Source organism: Hippopotamus amphibius, chromosome 5 (assembly GCF_030028045.1).
Source record: "Hippopotamus amphibius kiboko isolate mHipAmp2 chromosome 5, mHipAmp2.hap2, whole genome shotgun sequence".
Taxonomy (NCBI): Eukaryota; Metazoa; Chordata; class Mammalia; order Artiodactyla; family Hippopotamidae; genus Hippopotamus; species Hippopotamus amphibius.
In genome coordinates this window covers 10,391,740-10,413,124 of record NC_080190.1, presented here as the reverse complement: position 1 = coordinate 10,413,124, position 21,385 = coordinate 10,391,740, and the positions used below count along the sequence as shown (strand labels likewise).

Here is a 21,385-nt window from a genome sequence, read left to right as displayed (position 1 = left end):
TTGATCCTGAAGAGAAATTCTTTTCCTTCGGAGATCACGAATCCACTCCCTAGATGGATTCTACAGAAACATTTTGGGGGCTCATCTGTGATTGATGACAAGGTAAGGTTGCTCAGGCTTTTCTGATTTCTGCCATTTCCTGTCTCTACTAACCTGTTCACTACAGTATGAGTGATTGAGAGAGTGACACGTCAGATTAAGGATGGAGCGAGTGTGGAGTCCCACTCCATGGTTCCATGAGTGTCTTCATACGGCTAAGGGCAGCCCGTAAGGGAGCCTGTCAGGGGCTTATACTGACCTGCCAATGCTAAGAAGCACTCCATGCAGAGGAGAGGGGAGTGGCCAGATAAGGACGACACGTTTGGATTTTTCCTCTTCCTCCCCTTCTCCCCCTTTCTTTCCTGGCCTCTGTGAACACTTTTCTGTGACCTGGGGAAATTATGGGACTAACCTAACACTCAGGCTATGCAAGTCTCTGGGCATCTGCTCTCCCTGCTGTTATTACTGTTTTCTGCTGATTTCCATATCAAGGCAACACTCTTGGGGCACTCGGCCTCATGCCCATAGAGACATAAGATTCCATTTACATTGTCTGTTGATGCATTGTCAGGAGAGGCATGCTAAAGAGCTGGGAGGCACCCTAGCCCCAGGCACCGCTCTGCGGCTAGAGATCACACTACTAGCGGCTAGCAGCTGAGCTATGCCTAGGAAAGAATGTTCGCTTCAATAGCTATGTCTTGAGACTCTGTGCATAGAGACCCTTATGACTTGTATGGGCTGTCTCAGAACCCTGTATGGGAGCCCCTTCATATGGGCAGATTGGAAATACAGTGGACTTTTCCCCTTAGTCTCTTTGGTCGGTAGTGGACCACCTTACGCTCTTAAATTATTGTTAAAAAAGCTGCTACGGTATTCTTATTTTTCCATCTGTTGCATAAGGATGAGTGTTTTTGAAGACCCCGAGGACTTTCCTTTGGGTTGTCCAACCCACTCACCCCCCTGCCCCGCCCCTGTCGTGGCCATCTCTACACCATTTCTTTTGCTATCATCTAGCGTGGTGTGGAAATCCCAGGGTACGACGTTCTGGAATTCAAAACAGGATGGTAGAAGTATATCTCTTCCACAGAGATTACCCCCCTCCATTGTTGGGTCCTGGAAGGAAAACTCAGGTGCTTTCACGTCAGCAGTTTAAAAAAGAAGCACCTGATTTTCTTTTGTAATACGACCTGGCCACAATACCCCTTGGGATATGGTGAACGATGGCCCCAGGGAGGGACACTTAATTATAATACAATCCTTCAACTTGACTTGTTTTGTAGGAGGCAAGAGAAATGGGTAGAAGTTCCTTCTGTAGTGCTGTTTTTTGCCCTAAGGGATAGATCTGAGATGTGTGCCAAGGAAAATAGCATGGTGATGATGCCCCCTCTTCCGCAGCTACCCCCACACTCTGACTCCTCAGAGGAGACAAAACGACTACCACAATTACCCCCGGCTCTCCTGGAGCCAGATCGAGAGGTAAAGTCCAATCAGGAAGGAGATAATCAGTTACCTGTTAAGACCTCTCTCAAGTCCAAACCCCCTAAAGCAATGCCTCTTCAAAAAGTGGCTAATGGGAAGTTTGGACCCACAAAAATTCAAAGGCCCTTTTCTTACCAGGATATACAAAGGGTGAAAGGGGACTTGGGAGATTACATAGAAGATGCTGATAAATATATAAAGAGTTTTATGACTCTCAGTCAGTTATATAATTTAACCTGGAAAGATGTGATGACGTTATTAAGTCAGACTCTGACCCAGATTCTCTAGACCGAGTTTTATTTGAAGCTTGGAAGTGCAGGGATGAATGGTATGAATGAAATCCTAGGGGGAGATCTGAGGAAGAGAGTAAGACACTGTCCATTGGAGTGCAAGCTGTTCCCCTGACTGAGCCCGATTGGGACTACGATACTGAGAGGGGTGAGTGGTATAGAAATCACTTTGTCACGTGTATTCTTGTGGGACTATGGAAGGCAAGGGCTAAGCCCCTAAATTACTCTAGATTGGCAGATATTGAACAAGGAGAGAGGGAGTCTCCTGGCAGATTTTGTGAAAGGCTGAGAGAAGCTCTACAAAAATTTACTGGTCTAGATCCAGATGGTCTGGAGGGAAAAGTTATTTTAAAAGATAATTTCCTAACTGAAGCGGCTCCAGATATTCGAAGGAAATTACAAAAACATGCTTTTGGACCAGACAAGTCTTTAGAAAGGCTGTTACAATTGGCACAGTTTATTATGGTCGAGATGCCAAGGAGGAAAAACATAAACAAAGGAGAGCTAAGGAGAAAGTGGAAGTCTTGGTGACGGCAGTCCAGGCTGTGATGAAATAACCTGGAGCCCCAGGAGGTTCCTCAAATCGGGGTTTTTCTGGCAAGGGACCAACTTGCTCTCTGTGTGGAAAGGAGGGACATTTCAGACAAGAGTGTCCCCGGGCAATAAAGCTGCTCTCGGCTCCTTGTCCCATCTGCAAGGGCCCACATTGGAGGAGGAACTGCCCCCAGAGGCGAAGGTCTCAGGGATCAGACCTCCCAGAAACCCAAGATTGACCAGGCTCGGGGGTCCCCACACAGGCCCCTGTCATGATAACATCTGAGTAATCCCGGATGCAGATAACAGTGAGCGGCCAATCTATCAACTCTTATTAGTTACTGGGGAGACTTTCTCCATTTTTGCTGAGACCCCTGGTCCACTTTCCTCTCATTCTACGACCGTAAGGGGGCTGTCTCATCAAACAAAATGATATCACTTTTGTCAGCCTTTAAGCGGTAATTGGGACTCTGTTCTTTTTTCTCATGCCTTTCTGATAGTGCCTGAGACTCCATCTCCTCTGTTAGGATGAGACATATTAATGAAAGTTCAAGCGTCGGTGCATATGAATATTGAGACCTGTGCTCCTCGATGTCTTCCTTTGGCAGAAACACAAGTAGATCCTGAAGTGTGGGCTGAGGAGGAAAAATTGGAAAGGCTAGATATGCAAAACCTGTAGTGATCAAACTCAAAGATTCTAGTGTTTTTCCCCATCAAAAACAATATCCTTTGAGACCAGAAGTTAAAGAGGGATTAAAGCCAATCATTGAAAATCTAAAATGACAGGGACTACTGATACCCTGTAACAGTCCTTGTAATACTCCAGTCTTGGGAATTAAGAAACCCAATGGTCAGTGGCGCTTAGTGTAGGACCTGAGAGTTATTAATGAGGCTGTAATTCCTTTGCATCCTATAGTTCTTAACCCTTATACCTTGCTCTCAGACATACCAGAAAATGCAACCTGGTTTACTGTTTTAGATTTAAAAGATGCCTTCTTTTGTATTCCACTGGAGGCAGAGAGTCAATTTCTGTTTGCCTTTGAGGACCCTACCCAACTGGCTGTTCAACTCACTTGGACAGTGCTGCCCCAAGGCTTTTGAGATAGCCCTCATTTATTGGGACAAGCTTTATCACAGGATTTACAAAGATACTTGGACCCCAGAGCAGTTGTTTTACAATATGTAGATGACATTCTGATTTGTGCTGTTACTGAAAAACACTGCTCAAATGTTACTGAATGTCTATTAAATTTCTCGGCAGACTGTGGTTATTGGGTTTCAAAAGCCAAAGTTCAATTATGCAAATCTTCTACGTATCTGGGTCTTATAATTTCTCAAGGCTCAAGGGCTTTAGGGCCTGAGAGAACAGAACCAATTTTCAAACATCCTTTACCTGCCACTTTGAGGCAGTTGAGAGGGATTTTCGGTCGTACTGGCTATTGTAGGATCTGGATTCCTGGATATGGGGAATTAGCTAAACCTTTATATCAGCTCTTGACTGAAACCCAGGAGGCTAACACAGATCAGATACTATGGACACCTGAAGCCCAAAACACCTTCAAGGCTCTTCAACAGGCCTTGATGCAGGTTCCATTTCTTAGCCTCCTGACTGGACAAGAATTCAATCTGTATATTACTGAAAGAGAGGGAATAGCACTGGGAGTCATGACCCAACCTAATGGACCCACACAACAACCAGTGGTTTATTTAAGTAAAACTTTAGATGTGGTGACCTCTCTGTCTAAGGATAGTGGCCGCTATTTCTTTGCTGGTACCTGAAGCCCTCAAATTTACTAATGGCTGGAACCTGACGGTTCTTACTTCTCATGATATATCTGGGCTTCTTAACTCTAAAAGCAGCCTTTGGATGTCTGATAATCATCTCCTTAAATATCAATCCTTGTTATTAGAAGGATCAGTGACTCAATTCAAAGTTTGTAATGTTCTGAACCCTGCCACCTTTTTGCCAGAAAAAATGACAGATGTCCTGACTCACAACTGTGTCCAGGTTTTGTTTCGTAACTATGATTCTAATGCCACTACATCATGGCTGGGGACTGATTGCAAATTTAACCCAGGTTGGAGATGGGTGGCTCCAAATGGAACCCACTGGGTTTGTGGAACAAATTTATGGCCCTGGTTACCCCCAGGATGGATGGGATGATGCACTTTGGGCCTAACTTTTGCCCAAGGCAGAATTGTAACCGAATTTACAGAGGCACCTGCTAATCTGCCTTACTTGAAGACTCGCTGGACTTGATCCATTTTTCATTGGTATGATTACTTGGCTGCTATATTTGTGCCCTCCTTAGGTACTACTGATATCATGATTAGAGTAGAAGCATTGACCAACTTTACTCAGCAAGCTTTCAATGATAGCCTTAAAGCTATAAAAGCCCTCAATACGGAACAGATTCAAATGCAAAAAGCAGTGTTACAAAATAGGATGGCCTTAGATATAACAACAGCAGCCCAAGGAGGAACCTGTGCAATAATTCACACTGAATGTTGCACCTATATTCCAGATAAGAGTGCTAATATAACCCACTATACCAACCACATGAGTCAGATGATAAATCTTTAAGCTCACCTGAGGTCTCTCTTCGGGATAATTTCAGGTCCTGGATTACTGGATCATCATGGGGTAAAATGTTATTATCTGCCACTATATGTATTATCGTATACTTGCTGTTCACTCCCTGTCTTTTTAACTGGATAGGAAAAATAATATCCAGTCGGCTGTGAGCCTTTAAATTACAAATGGTTGTGGAATGTTCTTCCATCCACCCTCCACCCTATTCAGGATAACATTTAGGCCCCCTGCATCTGGGGCCCCCTACTGGGAATGGAAGTAATGCTGCTTTCCCCTAAATAACGATGCCCCTTTTCAGCAGGAAGTAACTAGAAGATTAGGGCACCCCTTTTCCCAGCAGTATCAATTTCCATCTCAGAGAGGGGGGATTATGAGAGTTCTGGGGGATGACTTGGCCAGGGGAAGGGTGGTAGAACTGGAAAAACATGGTTGACTGTGACCAATCATTCTAAACCCTAGGGACTCTGTCTTGTGACTACAGCAAAAGAAATGGGACACAGTTAACTGAAATGGATCACTGAATAATGAAAGACTTTATTCTGATAATTGTCAATGATTGTAAATTCCTAAGGAAATGGTAAACTTTAGGGAAAGGTTGATGCTATAAAACCTACTCATGTAAGACCCCTTCTTGGGTCTCTCCACCCCTGCTGGTGTCTGTGCCAGCAGCTGCTGTACTCTCTTCTTAATAAACTGTTATTCTGTGACTTAAATCTGAGTCACGGCTTGTTATTGATCCTGATGAGAAATTCTTTTCCTTCAGAGATCATGAATCCACTCCCTAGATAGATTCTACAGCAACACTCCCTCCCCTCCCCTGGCTAAATCTGGTTGCTATTTTGAAACATCAAAGACCCTGTCCCATCCAGGAACCCTGACATGTACTCTCAACACACATACACACGCACACACATGATGTGTCATCCTATGTTTGCCACTCTAATTCCCCCATAGAACCTTAACTCTTACATCGGATCATCTGTGGATTTTTCTAGATATACTGCTATGCTGGGAGTCCCTGGAGGGAAGGGACCATGTGTTGCTCACTTAGTACCACATCGTACATCACCCAGAGCCTCATAGAAGCTCCGGCTGACCATAATGGAATGGCAGGAGTGAGGGTGTGTGTGCCCTGAGCCATGCCCTCTGTGCCTGTGCCAGGTCCTGAGAAGTATTTCTCTTCCCTCGTGTATAGTTTATGGGGAGCCAGACATCATATCAGAAGCAATACTGACCACAGCCTCACCATTACTAAATATTATTATTTGAGAATGTTCTGCTTTCTGACAAGCTGAAATGGAATCTCAGTGTTTTCACTTGAATTTTAGGAAGCAGTGGAGCTGAGCTGTGAGCACCCTTGCTCTGGGGTCAGTGCTCTAGGCTTCTGGCTTCACATTCACTATGTCACAGCTGTGTGACCTTTGAGACATTGTGTTTTATTCCTAATCCTTGTGTTTCTCTTGTATAAAATAGATTGTGTAAGACTTCTACCATAAAGGATGTTGTGATGATAAAAGGAGAGACTACAGGTAGAGCACTTACCTTGATGCTGGGAAGGTCATAACTGCTAAAGATATGACCATTCCTCTCCTCCCTACATCCCTCCTCTCCCCTCCTTCTCGTTCTCTCCTCTTCTTCCCTCTCTGCTTTATCCTTAGATTCACTTTTTCCTTATCTTCTTTTCCTTCCTCATCCTTATTCTTTTCCTTTAGCCTGCAACCCCAATTTCTTCCCAAACTTAAAGGATCGGACTCTTACATTCGCTGCCCCCTCATCTCGTGACTTCAGCCTCAAGCCACAGCTTTTAATGCATAGTTAGTGTGGAAAGTGTAGGAACTAGAGAAAAGCACAGAGAAAAGGTAAAAATGCCCATCCTCCTACCACCAGAGATTGCCTTTATTAAAATATATATTTCTTTCAAATTATGTATGTATGTTACTGACATACAGTTTTTCTCTAGTTTATATTCTGAACATTTTAACATGCACTCATGATTTTTGGAGATTGAAGTTTTTTCTGGCCTTCTTCTTCTTCTTCTTCTTCTTCTTCTTCTTCTTCTTCTTCTTCTTCTTCTTCTTCTTCTTCTTCTTCTTCTTCTTCTTCTTCTTCTTCTCCTCCTCCTCCTCCTCCTCCTCCTCCTCCTCCTCCTCCTCCTCCTCCTCCCCCCTCCCTCCTCCTCCTCCTATTCCTTCTTCCTCTCTTCTTCTTCTTCCTCTTCCTCTTCTCCTTATTCTCCTTCTTCTTCTTCCTTCAGCTTTATTGAGGTATGATTGACCAAGAAATTTACAGGATACTTAAAGAGTACCTCGGAGTGATTTGATATGCTCATGCATCATGAAAAGATTCTCCCCCAGCTATTAAAGAATATATCCATCACCTTATGTTTATCTTTTATTTTGGTGAGAGCATTTAAGTTCTACTCTATTAGCAAGTTCCAGTTGTACAATAGATAGTGTTATCAACTACTTTATATTAGATCCTGAGACCTTATTCATGGTATAACTGAAAGTTTGTACCCATTTACCAAACTCTCTCTGTTTCTTCCACCCCCTTTCAGTTCTTTTAGTAATTGCAATGGTTAATACTGTGAAGGTCATGTTTGTTCATGCATCTTTGTCCACCTTAAGTAAATTATGACTTCTTTTAACTAGATTCTTAGAAGTGGAATTACTGAGTCAAAGGGTTGATAATTTGAAGACTTTTAAAACATATTGATAAATTATTTTGTAGCAATGTACCAATTTTTTCTCTAATCAGTAAAAAAACAATAGTGGCAATTTTCTACACGTTCAATGATTGGAATGCTATTATTCAAAAATCTTGGCTGAATTGTGGGTGAAAAACGGTGTCCAGTTATTTTAATTTCCATGTCTTTGCTTAGAGTGAAGGTGAATGGTTTTAAGCCATTTATGTTCCTTTTTCTTAATTGTCTGTTTATACCCTTCATCCATTTTGTTTTTGTGAAAGTTAGTATCATCTCTGTTGATTTATATAAACTCTTTAATTTGGATGTTAATACTTTGTTCATTACACTGATGACAAATATTTTACCAGTTTGTTGCTTGCCTTTTAATTTTTTTAAAAATTTTATTATTTACTTATTCATTGGCTGCATTGGGTCTTTGTTGCTGTACACGGGCTTTCTCTAGTTGCTGCAAGCAGGGGCTACTCTTAGTTTTGGTGCGCAGACTTCTCTTCGTGGTGACTTCTCTTGTTGCGGAGGACGGGCTCTAGGTATGTTTGTGGGCTTTAGTAGTTGCGGCACTGGAGCTCAGTAGTTGTGGCTCGCAGGCTCAGTGGTTGGCAAATGGGCTTCATTGCTCCACAGCATGTGGGATCTTCCCAGATCAGGGATCAAACCCATGTACCCTGCATTGGAAGGGGGATTCTTAACCACTGCACCACCAGGGATGTCCCACATTCTAGTCTTTAAAACTTCAATCTATACCAAAAGCAAACTGAGGAGTAACCAATATGTTCTCTTTATCGGTCATTAAATGACAAAGGGTATTTACAGCCTCAGTGGACAAGAGAAATTCTCCCTGACTCAACCTAGCAAATCCCAACGTTTCTCCTTTGTGCACAGACTGCTCCTGGGTGTTCCAGCACCATTGGATCCTTTCATCCACAAAGAAGCCTCTAAGGACACCATCCACTGTGTGTGCCCCAAAGGGAAGTTTCTAGTCAAATGATCCATCTTAGAGCAACCTCTGACGTTTACTGTGTGGAGTGTGTGTGTACATACATGTCACTATGCACAGGATGTGGCCAGGAAAATCCAACTGTCACATGAGAATGCGTTCCCCAAGAGAGCGGGTGTGTCCAAGCTGTCACTTTGGAGCAGGTTATTTTCAACCTTTGGGGATGCATGTTTGGAAACTGTCTTTCCTCCTAGTTGGAGTCACATTCAGGAATAGCTCAGAGATGGTAGATATTGATAGTAAGAATTTAAGTCACAAACTTTCATTAGGTGTAGCCTAGGATATACCCAGGTTATCTGACTTCGTCTGTTCTGTACCAATTCTTATCTTTCAGGGAAATTTGTATTGGCATTGTTTATAAGGCATTTGTCCCAATTATGTAGTGTAACTAGACTGATTGTCCTTAGTATGATTTAATTGTTCCCAGCATAGAGGAGCTGATAAAGCTGCTGAGAATCTAAGCGTTTTCAATCGCAGGAGGGAGCAGGTAGAGAGAAAATTAAATGTTTTGATTTTACCCCAGGTGTAAAGTACCAAATTGTTGTGAACCATAAGTAGCTTGAGGAGAAGAGCTTTTTTTATATCTAAAAAACCAAAGATTAAAAGCCAGCACTATGTCAGACAAAAGGCATAAAAATTATCTCATATTCAGCCGTTCGCTTAATTCCATGTAATTAACTTTTGTTCTGAATCCAGTTATCTCATTAGCTCTGTTGACCTTGTCTGATGATTGAGGATGACAGTGACAGTGAGAGTTTTAAGAAGTTTGTGAGGTTTTGTTAAGGCTCGTGTGATTTGTCCGGTGAAGGGGGCACCTTGATCACTGCAGAGTGTGGAAGGCATATCCCACGTGGAAAACACAACTTTAACCACTTTTTTCTCATTGTGAGGCCATCAGCCCTGCAGCCAGAAAGGGCTATAAGCTATCAAACTTCAAAAATGAGGTCTGTCAGGGAGCCAGGAAAAGCCAAGCGGCCGTCTTAGATTTCCCATAGCCCTGTTTACAGCTATTGTTTACCTATTTTAAATTATCTGATTTAGGAGTAGACTGTTGCCATACTTCAAGGGCATCAGGATGTCAAAGGCCTGACAATGAGGTTTTCATTTCTGTAGAAGCAGAATGAACTTTGTGTACACGTGTCATAGTCTTCATAGATCATGGTGAAATACTACCTATTCCCTTAAGCAAAGTAACAAAGATCTTAAAAGCAATATGAGTCACTTAAAGGCAAGGTAATTCACATAGTCTGTTACCAAAAGCAGCATTGCAAGAAAACTGTTTTTGTTAACAGAGAGAGGGAACCAAATAGCAGTTTGGTACCAGATTATTGTTAATAACAAAATTTATTTACCTAATTAATTTTAATTTAGTCTTAGAAAGTCCTTTCTATAAATCTTGAAGAGGCAATATTTTTGTAAAGGCGTCAGAGTGAAATCATACCTGTCTATAATCACAAAAGACTTAAGAGGGCACATTGAAAATCTGATTACAGTGCAATTGATAAACTGATTTGGTTACTGCTGTGACACACGACGTTTTTAGACAATATCTATGACTGATAACTTTTTATCTGGACATTTCAGAATTTTAGGAACTCCATATTATTTCTAGAATATTTATATTATTAAACAACTGCCATATAATATCCAAAGGGTTTAGAACACTCAGTCAGATAGGATAAAATATCTCAGGGTGGCACCAAACATATTTCTTAATAGTTTTAAACCTTTTGTTTATGTGTAAAAGGAAGCCAATGTTCAGTAATTAACATTTTAATGTCTTGTTTTAGTCCTAAAATGTTCACCCAAAGTTCTTATCTCATTTGCATTTTTTTCCCTATAAGTTTCTTCACATTGAGTTATTTTCTTTGCTGACAAATTTGTAACAGATAGCTTATATTAAACCTAGGCACAATAGAAGTGTTATGTTTAATGTTGATGGCTTTAAAGATATGTATATTAATTAGATCAACAAACATTACTACCAGGTCTTAATCTAGTATTGAATACTTCCCATTTCAAGTGAACATGAAATTTGTTTAGCTTAATTTCTCTTGTATTCAGGACTGTTTGATTTCTAAGCGCTTACTTTTTTTCTAAGCCAGTTAAATAGAGCTCATTTACAAATTAACCTCAGCAATATTATCCAAAGTCAAAGACACAGGCTGAGACATACACGCATATGCAGATAGACAGAGATCTCATAGTTTCTGCTTGAGATTTAAAATGTTTCTTTTCCCCCCACCCTGTTTTTTCCCCTTGGCTTGAAGTTCTATTAATTAACCCAAGGCTGATGTCTCAGGCAAAGTGGGCTGTGATTGTATCTCAAGGGCATGATGAGTTAACTTCAAGCTTTTTCCTAGGCATATTTTTGTGATTTCAGGGTCAGAACTTTGATGAAGAACAAGCTAGCTATTTCTAATTGTATATGCAAAAAGAACCGGTTTTGTAATTAAAAAAATCTTTTATCTTAACCAATTTTATCCGGAGTCTAAAGAATATTGCGGCTGCACGGTCTAAAGTCATCCTTCTCTTTCTGTAGTCATGGTTTCATAGCTAAAATTTAGTACTCAAATTGGCTCTGATAAGAGAGGCAGACTGGCTGATAGAATGGTGTCCCAGCAGGGACTGTCCCTCTGGGGAGGTGGGGTCTTTGATCAGAAGAATCTGAAGGAGTGAGGGAAATTGCAGGAGTAGGGGAAGCTTGGTTCCCCCCTCTGAGAGTTGGGAGAAGTTAGAAGGGGATTCTTTAGAATGTTAGGAGTGTTTTTCTGATTCCTTAGGCTTTTGATTATAGGAAAAAATCCTGGATGAAAGGGAACCTCAGTCCATTTACCCATCCTGTGGCAATAAAGGTCTAATTGTAAGAGAACCATTTTAAGACCATTTTTTTTTAATCCCTAAACTTAAATAAAGGTCAGGCACTGCTACAGTAGAATCTAGGTTTTTCCTTTTTCTCAGCCCACCTGGATTAGAAAGGGGATCCTCCCCTGTCCAGTAACCTGTAACCAAGACCCAAACTGCGCTCCTAGAATGGAATCAGCGTTCTGGAAACACTTACCAGGAGGCTCTTGCCTGAAGGGGTTTGAGGAGTCCCCCTAATTCCCTTCGAACCTGGTGGGTTTTCAAATATCCTTTTTTTTCCCACGGAATCCTGACCGGACGTCTCTGGCCTCCATTGAAGCCTTGTGCAAGGCTCCCATCGCACTATGGCCGGAGAGGGGTTTTGAACCAGTGCAGACCTGGTTGCCAGGACTTTCCAGGGGAGAGATTCCTTGTCTAGAAGCTTCCTATGCTGCAATGTATTCCTTGAGACTGAGCATCTATGAAGCGTAGGGTGTAGGCTGTTTGGAAGTGGCCAGCCCTATAGGTGGTCTGTTTCAGTGTATGAGCTGCTAAGGCCTGGAGTGAAGGGGGATCTCCTGGAGGAGCTGGAGTTAGCCACAGTGGAAAGTGCCGGGGGGTCAGGATCTGAGGGCTGAGAGGTGGCAGTGTTCCCATAGAGGGTCTTTGGACACAGAGTGAGGGGGGAGAGCAAACAGCAGAAGAACCCCACGTCTATTGCCCCGTTTGTTTGGCGTCTAAAGTAAACTTGAAGGGGACATAAGGCTTAGGTAAGAAGGAAAGCTTGCTTCCCAAGTACAGTAGGAAAGAGAATCACAGGAACAAAGTGCAGGGCAGTGTGTGCTGGTGGGGTGGCACAGGCACCTGGAGGGCTGCTCTGGAGAAAGACACTGGAAGGCAGTGAGGCCCGGGGGAGGTGATGTTTTTATCCTGGGAAATACAGTGTGGCGTGTAGAAGGGTGCAATTTGTTGGCGAGGGCTGCAGGCACTGAGCTCTGACTTCCCCATGTGTTGTTCCCAGGGTTGGTGAAGAGGCACAGCTTGGGCAGGGGGCGTGCTGGGGGTTGTCGTTTAGGCAGAGCTAGAGAAAGGGGGAGAGGGGAGAGAGGGGAGAGAGGGGACAGAGGGAGTGCTGGGGCTCCTGCACTGAGGGGGCCCAGATTAAGCCCTGTGGGTCTTGGAAAGAGAACAAAGCAGAGAGCTGAGAGCAAGGAAGTGCTCAATGAAAGAGAGTAAAAGTCAGAAGTCCCCAGCAAGCAGTTTGGAGAGACCTGCACTTTACCTTGAATTTCCCGGGTTTCAAAATAATCTGATCTCTTAACAAGGGTTAGTCCCTGTGTGTCCCTGTAAAAAGGTGTCCAATGTTCGGTCCTTTGCCCTATTCCTGTTGCTTTCTTTTTAATTGAAATGCAGCTATCGAAATACAGACAGGAGTCTGGTGATGAATATGTAGTCCCGGAGCTCCTTTGTCTCCTGCCTCAGGCAATGTAACCAGAGGCAGGTAATGAATGTCAGCCAAGAAGCTCATCTTCTCGGCCTCATTATATGTAATCTAGGGGCCAGTTGTAAATGCCTAGAATGGAGCAAAATATCTCCTACCTCACTCTGATGAGCTGGGGTCCCGAGTAGGGGTGAGCAGCCAAAGGTGGCTCCTTGGTGGGGGCTGGGACGCTGTCTCTGGGGATACCCTGTGCAGGGGCTCAAGCCCATCCCAGTGGCCACTGCCGTTGCAGGCTGTGGGCTTCCCCTCTCGCCACTGCCTCCCAAGGCTGGGTTCAGCTCCTGAACTGCTGCTGCTGTGGGCATCCGTCAGTGAAAGTGCCTAGCTCAGCGCAGAGCCAAGAGTTCTGGAGCACAGCCAAGGGGAGGAAATGATGATGAACGGCCTTCAGTCAAGTCCTCTTGATAGGAAACATGACCTCGGACTCAGAGGTCTTTCCCTGGAAGAGTTCTGAATCTCAGTCTGTCCTCAGGACGTCTTCCTTCACGAGACACAGGGGAGTGACTTTTCCTGTCTCTTTCCAGACACCAAATTGGGTGTGGCCGTGAGGCTGGTGAATGGAGGTGACAGGTGCCAGGGCCGGGTGGAGGTCCTGTACCAAGGCTCCTGGGGCACCGTGTGTGACGACGGCTGGGACACCAATGATGCCAATGTGGTCTGCAGGCAGCTGGGCTGTGGCTGGGCCTTGTCGGCCCCAGGAAGTGCCCATTTTGGTCAGGGCTCAGGGCCAATTGTCCTGGATAACGTGCGCTGCTCAGGAAACGAGACCCACCTGTGGAGCTGCCCCCACAATGGCTGGAACTCCCACAACTGTGGACACGGCGAGGACGCCAGTGCCATCTGCTCAGGTGGGTCTCACATAAGTAGGGTTGCACATCTGGGGTGTGCTTTCCTTCTTCCATTCTGATACCCTCTCAAAGCATTTTCCTCATTTCTTGCTTCTTTACATCACCTTATCTGCGGCTAGGAATTACTATGGGCTTTTGAGATCACACATGGGATGCGGACCTGGAGCTGGACCCCTCCGTCTTGCTGCCGCAGTGGACCCAGAAAAGCTGCGAGGCTGACCATTGGTTTGGTTCCACTCAGTCACATAGGCACACAGCTAATCTCCCCTCGGTGGGCATTGGCAATAAGGGATGCTGGTCTGCCTGGACTGCTCAGGGGGCAAACAACTGATATGTCTAAGACATTTAGTGGTAGTTTTGTCTTCAGGTACAGCTGGATCCAGAGGTTTCCAGACTCTCTGTCTCCCTGCGCTTTTCATACCTCTCCTTTCTCATGTGTATGGGCTTCACCCTCAGTTTGCTTCCTGTTGTGGGGACGGGGTCAGCTGCAGGTCTACATCCCAACAGGCAAAAGAGTCTATTTGTTTCAGTCCTTCAGTTGACAAGTTCTGGAGGGACTCTGAGCATCCTGCTGGCACTAGGTGTCTTGGCCCCAGGCATCTCCCTGTGCTCTGATGGTCATCAGTGAGTCCATGGTTTATTTCAGAATCAGGCTAAGCTCTGAGTTTGAGAGTGACATGAGTAAGAGCTCAGTGGAAAGCGATCCTTCTGAAGAACCTCAGGTCTGATGAGGTGGGGTCCTAGGTAGGAGTGAGCAGCCAAAGTGGCTCCTCGGTGGGGGCTGGGACGCTGTCTCTGGGAGTACCCTGATGCGGGGGCTTAAGGGCATCCCAGTGGCCACTGCTGATGCAGGCTGTGGGCTTCCCCTGTCCCCACCACTCCCAAAGCTGGGTTCAGCTCCTGAATTGCTCATGCTGTGGGCATCAGTCAGCGAAAGTGCCCGGCCCAGCGCACAGCCAAGGGTTCTGGAGCAGAGCCAGAGGCGGGGAAATGATGATGAACGGCCTTCAGTCAAATCCTCTAGATAAGAAACATGACCTCGGACTCAGAAATCTTTCCCTGGAAGGATTCTGAATCTCAGTCTGTCCTCAGGACGTCTTCCTTCACGAGACACAGGGGAGTGACTTTTCCTGTCTCTTTCCAGAAACCAAATCGGGTGTGGCTGTGAGGTTGGTGAATGGAGGTGACAGGTGCCAGGGCCGAGTGGAGGTCCTGTACCAAGGCTCCTGGGGCACCGTGTGTGACGACGACTGGGACACCAATGATGCCAATGTGGCCTGTGGGCAGCTGGACTGTGGCTGGGCCTTGTCGGCCCCAGGAAGTGCCCATTTTGGTCTGGGCTCAGGGCCGATTGTCCTGGATAACGTGCGCTGCTCAGGAAATGAGACCCACCTGTGGAGCTGCCCCCACAATGGCTGGAACTCCCACAACTGTGGACACGGCGAGGACGCCAGTGCCATCTGCTCAGGTGGGTCTCACATAAGCAGGGTTGCGTCTCTGGGGTGTGCTTTCCTTCTTCCATTCTGATCCCCTCTCAAAGCATTTTCTTCATTTCTCGCTTCCTTACATCACCTTATCTCCCGCTAGGAAGCATGGGGTCCTTAGACCCCACTCTCCCTGATCCTTGTTACAGGTCACTAGACCAACCTTGATTCTGTCCACCTTCTTTTTTTTTTTTAAGAACTTTTATTGAGATACAATTAACAGACAATAAACAGCATATATTTAGAGTGTACAATTCGGTATCCCAATCTTCCAATTCATTCTCCCCCAACCCTTCCTGCTTTCCCCACTTGGTGTCCATGTGTTTGTTCTCTATACCTGTGTCTCTATTTCTGCCTTGCATTTCCTCTTTCATAGTTGTTAGCACTTGCCTTGTGTATTGAGGTGCTCCTATATTGGGTGCATATATATTTATAATTGTTATCTCCTCTTCTTGGATTGATTCCTTGATCTTTATGTAATATCCTTTCTTGTCTCTTGTAACATTTTTTATTTTAAAGTCTATTTTATCTGATATGAGTATTGCTACTCCAGCTTTCTTTTGATTTTCATTTGCTTGGAATATCTTTTTCCATCCCCTCATTTTCCGTCTGTATGTGTTCCTAGGTCTGAAGTGAGTCTCTTGTAGACAGCCTATATGTGGATCTTGTGTTTGTATCCATTCAGCCAGTCTGTGTCTTTTGGTTGGGGCATTTAGTCCATTTACATTGAAGGTAATTATTGATATGTATGTTCATATTACCATTTTCTTAATCATTTTGTTTTTGTTTTTGTAGGTGCTTTTCTTCTCTTATGTTTCCTGCTTAGAGAAGTTCCTTTAGCATTTGTTGTAGGGCTGGTTTGGTGGTGCTGAATTCCCTTAGCTGTTGCTTGTCTGTAAAGCTTTGGATTTCTCCAACGAATCTGAATGAGATCCTTGCTGGGTAGAGTATTCTTGGGTGTAGGTTCTTCCCTTTCATCACTTGAAGTATATCATGCCACTCCCTTCTGGCTTGCAGAGTTTCTGCTGAGAAATCAGCTGTTAACCTTATGGGAGTTCCCTTGTATGTTATTTGTCGTTTTTCCCTTGTTGCTTTTAATAACATTTCTCTGTCTTTAATTTTTGTCAGCTTGATTACTATATGTCTTGGCGTGTTTCTCCTTGGGTTTATCCTGCCTGGGACTCTCTGTGCTTCCTGGACTTGGGTAGCAATTTCCTTTCCCATGTTAGGGAAGTTTTCAACTATAATCTCTTCCAATATTTTCTCGGGTGCTTTCTCTCTCTCTTCTCCTTCTGGGACCCCTATAATGTGAATGTTGGTGCATTTAACATTGTCCCAGAGGTATCTTAGGCTGTCTTCATTTACTTTCATTCTTTTTTCCTTATTCTTTTCTGCATCAGTGATGATCACCATTCTGTCTTCCAGGTCACTTATTCGCCCTTCTGCCTCTGTTAATCTGTTATTGGTTCCTTCTTGTGTATTTTTCATTTCTGTTATTGTGTTGCATATCTCTGTTTGTTTGCTCTTTAATTCTTCTAGGTCTTTGGTAGACTTTTTGATCTTTGCATCCAGTCTTTTTTCAAAGTCCTGGATCATCTTCACTATCATTATTCTGAATTCTTTTTCTGGAAGGGTGCCTATCTCCCCTTCACTTAGTTGTTTTTCCTGGGCTTTATCCTGTCCCTTAATCTGGTACAAAGTTCTCTGCTTTTTCATTTCTCTGTCTTTCTGTGGCTGTGGTTTTCAGTTGTGTAAGATGAAATACTGCTGATACTGCTTGATCCTGCTGTCTGCCCTCTTGTCCACCTTCTTTTTAATCTGGCTGTGTTCCCCTCCAGATTGCTCTTTTATGACCATTGCTTCTTATGGGAAGCATCATGGGGATCCTGTCAGCGTGTCAGTGCTCCACATTCCAGTCAATGGTCCTTGGTGCAATGTGTAAATCCTGGGTTAAGCCTCTGTGTTGACCACCTGTAGTTACTAGGATTGCGAAAAACTTCAGCTACCAGCTAGAGAATGTGTTATTGAGGATGTTTTTGCTTAGGTTGTAGATTTTCAAGCGATGGTCTCTAAGCTAGAAGGGGACCCAATAACTGATATGTCTAAGACATTTAGTGGTAGTTCTGACTTCAGTTACAGCTGGATCCAGAGGATTCCAGACTCTCTGTCCCCCTGTGCTTTTCATACCTCTCCTTTCTTATGTGTTTGGGCTTCACCCTAATTTGCTTCTGGTCGTGGGGACAGGGGCCAGCTGCAAGTCTACATCCCAACAGGCAAAAGGGTCTATTTGTTGCAGTCCTTCAGCTGACAATACCTGGAGGGACTCTGAGCATCCTGCTGCTGATAGGTGTCTTGGCCCAGGCATACTCTGTGCTCTGATGATCGTCTGTGAGTCCATGGTTTATTCCAGAACCAGCCTAAGCTTTGGGTGTGAGAGTGACATCAGTAAGAGCTCAGAGGAAAGCAATCCTTGAGAACAACCTCAGGTCTGATGAGGTGGGGTCCTGAGTAGGGGTGAGCAGCCAAAGGGGCTCCCTGGTGGGGGATGGAAGCTGTATCTGGGAGTTCCCTGGCGTGGGGCCTCAAGCCCATCCCTGTGGTCACTGCCAATGCGGGGTGTGGGCTTCCCCTCTCCTCACTACCTCCCAAAGCTGGGTTCAGCTCCTGACTGCTGGTGTTTTGGGTATCAGTCAGCGAAAGTGTCTAACTCAGCACACAACCAGAGGTGGGTAAATAATGATGAATGGCCTTCAGTCAAGTCCTCTTGATAGGAAACATGACCTCAGACTTAGAATTCTTTTCCTGGAAGGATTCTGAGTCTCAGTGTGTCCTCAGGATGTCTTCCTTCAGGACACAGGGGACTGACCTTTCCTGTCTCTTTCCAGAAACCAAATTGGGTTTGGCTGTGAGCCTGGTGAATGGAGGTGACAGGTGCCAGGGCCGGGTGGAGGTCCTGTACCAAGGCTCCTGGGGCACCGTGTGTGACGATGACTGGGACACCAATGATGCCAATGTGGTCTGCAGGCAGCTGGGTTGTGGCTGGGCCTTGTCGGCCCCAGGAAGTGCCCATTTTGGTCAGAGCTCAAGGCCGATTGTCCTGGATAACGTGCGCTGCTCAGGAAACGAGACCCACCTGTGGAGCTGCCCCCACAATGGCTGGAACTCCCACAACTGTGGATACGGCGAGGACGCCAGTGCCATCTGCTCAGGTGGGTCTCACATAAGTAGGGTTGCACATCTGGGGTGTGCTTTCCTTCTTCCATTTTGATCCCCTCTCAAAACATTTTCTTCATTTCTCGCTTCTTCACATCACCTTATCTGTGGCTAGGAATTACTATGGGCTTTTGAGATCACACTTGGGATGCGGACCTGGAGCTGGACCCCTCCGTCTTGCTGCCGCAGTGGACCCAGAAAAGCTGCGAGGCTGACCATTGGTTTGGTTCCACTCGGTCACATAGGCACACAGCTAATCTCCCCTCAGTGGGCATTGGCAATAAGGGATGCTGGTCTGCCTGGACCGCTCAGACGGCAAACAACTGATATGTCTAAGACATTTAGTGGTAGTTTTGTCTTCAGGTACAGCTGGATCCAGAGGTTTCCAGACTCTCTGTCTCCCTGCGCTTTTCATACCTCTCCTTTCTCATGTGTTATGGGCTTCACCATCAATTTGCTTCCTGTCGTGGGGATGGGGTCAGCCGCAGGTCTACATCCCAACAGGCAAAAGAGTCTATTTGTTTCAGTCCCTCAGTTGACAAGTTCTGGAGGGATTCTGAGCATCCTGCTGGCACTAGGTGTCTTGGCCCCAGGCATCTCCCTGTGCTCTGATGGTCGTCAGTGAGTCCATGGTATATTTCAGAAACAGGCTAAGCTCTGAGTTTGAGAGTGACATGAGTAAGAGCTCAATGGAAAGCGATCCTTCCGAAGAACCTCAGGTCTGATGAGGTGGGGTCCTGAGTAGGGGTGAGCAGCCAAAGGTGGCTCCTCGGTGGGGGCTGGGACGCTGTCTCTGGGGGTACCCTGATGGGGGGGCTTAAGGGCATCCCAGTGGCCACTGCTGATGCAGGCTGTGGGCTTCCCCTGTCCCCACCACTCCCAAAGCTGGGTTCAGCTCCTGAATTGCTCATGTTGTGGGCATCAGTCAGCGAAAGTGCCCGGCCCAGCGCACAGCCAAGGGTTCTGGAGCAGAGCCAGAGGCGGGGAAATGATGATGAACGGCCTTCAGTCAAATCCTCTAGATAAGAAACATGACCTCGGACTCAGAAATCTTTCCCTGGAAGGATTCTGAATCTCAGTCTGTCCTCAGGACGTCTTCCTTCACGAGACACAGGGGAGTGACTTTTCCTGTCTCTTTCCAGAAACCAAATTGGGTGTGGCCGTGAGGTTGGTGAATGGAGGTGACAGGTGTCAGGGCCGGGTGGAGGTCCTGTACCAAGGCTCCTGGGGCACCGTGTGTGACGACGACTGGGACACAAATGATGCCAATGTGGCCTGCGGGCAGCTGGGCTGTGGCTGGGCCTTGTCGGCCCCAGGAAGTGCCCGGTTTGGTCAGGGCTCAGGGCCGATTGTCCTGGATAACGTGCGCTGCTCAGGAAATGAGACCCACCTGTGGAGCTGCCCCCACAATGGCTGGAACTCCCACAACTGTGGACACGGCGAGGACGCCAGTGCCATCTGCTCAGGTGGGTCTCACATAAGCAGGGTTGCGTCTCTGGGGTGTGCTTTCCTTCTTCCATTCTGATCCCCTCTCAAAGCATTTTCTTCATTTCTCGCTTCCTTACATCACCTTATCTCCCGCTAGGAAGCATGGGGTCCTTAGACCCCACTCTCCTTGATCCTTGTTACAGGTCACTAGACCAACCTTGATTCTGTCCACCTTCTTTTTTTTTTTATTAAGAACTTTTATTGAGATACAATTAACAGACAATAAACAGCATATATTTAGAGTGTACAATTCGGTATCCCAATCTTCCAATTCATTCTCCCCCAACCCTTCCTGCTTTCCCCACTTGGTGTCCATGTGTTTGTTCTCTATACCTGTGTCTCTATTTCTGCCTTGCATTTCCTCTTTCATAGTTGTTAGCATTTGCCTTGTGTATTGAGGTGCTCCTATATTGGGTGCATATATATTTATAATTGTTATCCCCTCTTCTTGGATTGATTCCTTGATCTTTATGTAATATCCTTTCTTGTCTCTTGTAACATTTTTTATTTTAAAGTCTATTTTATCTGATATGAGTATTGCTACTCCAGCTTTCTTTTGATTTTCATTTGCATGGAATATCTTTTTCCATCCCTTCATTTTCCATCTGTATGTGTTCCTAGGTCTGAAGTGAGTCTCTTGTAGACAGCATATATATGGGTCTTGTGTTTGTATCCATTCAGCCAGTCCGTGTCTTTTGGTTGGGGCATTTAGTCCATTTACATTGAAGGTAATTATTGATATGTATGTTCATATTACCATTTTCTTAATCATTTTGTTTTTGTTTTTGTAGGTGCTTTTCTTCTCTTATGTTTCCTGCTTAGAGAAGTTCCTTTAGCATTTGTTGTAGGGCTGGTTTGGTGGTGCTGAATTCCCTTAGCTGTTGCTTGTCTGTAAAGCTTTGGATTTCTCCAACGAATCTGAATGAGATCCTTGCTGGGTAGAGTATTCTTGGGTGTAGGTTCTTCCCTTTCATCACTTGAAGTATATCATGCCACTCCCTTCTGGCTTGCAGAGTTTCTGCTGAGAAATCAGCTGTTAACCTTATGGGAGTTCCCTTGTATGTTATTTGTCGTTTTTCCCTTGTTGCTTTTAATAACATTTCTCTGTCTTTAATTTTTGTCAGCTTGATTACTATATGTCTTGGCGTGTTTCTCCTTGGGTTTATCCTGCCTGGGACTCTCTGTGCTTCCTGGACTTGGGTAGCAATTTCCTTTCCCATGTTAGGGAAGTTTTCAACTATAATCTCTTCCAATATTTTCTCGGGTGCTTTCTCTCTCTCTTCTCCTTCTGGGACCCCTATCATGCGAATGTTGGTGTGTTTAATATTGTTCCAGAGGTATCTTATGCTGTCCTCAGTTCCTTTCATTCTT

At 45.0% G+C, this 21,385-nt stretch overlaps 1 protein-coding gene across 1 annotated transcript in view; it reads left to right on the top strand.

Annotated features, from left to right (window-relative positions):
• LOC130854176 (deleted in malignant brain tumors 1 protein-like) overlaps window positions 1-21,385 on the top strand; it is a 197,203-nt gene that overhangs the window by 96,807 nt on the left and 79,011 nt on the right. The window contains 4 exon segments of the mRNA XM_057736939.1: window positions 13,472-13,844; window positions 14,911-15,297; window positions 18,199-18,537; window positions 19,606-20,017. Of these exon segments, the coding sequence (XP_057592922.1) occupies window positions 13,472-13,844; window positions 14,911-15,297; window positions 18,199-18,537; window positions 19,606-20,017 (1,511 nt within the window).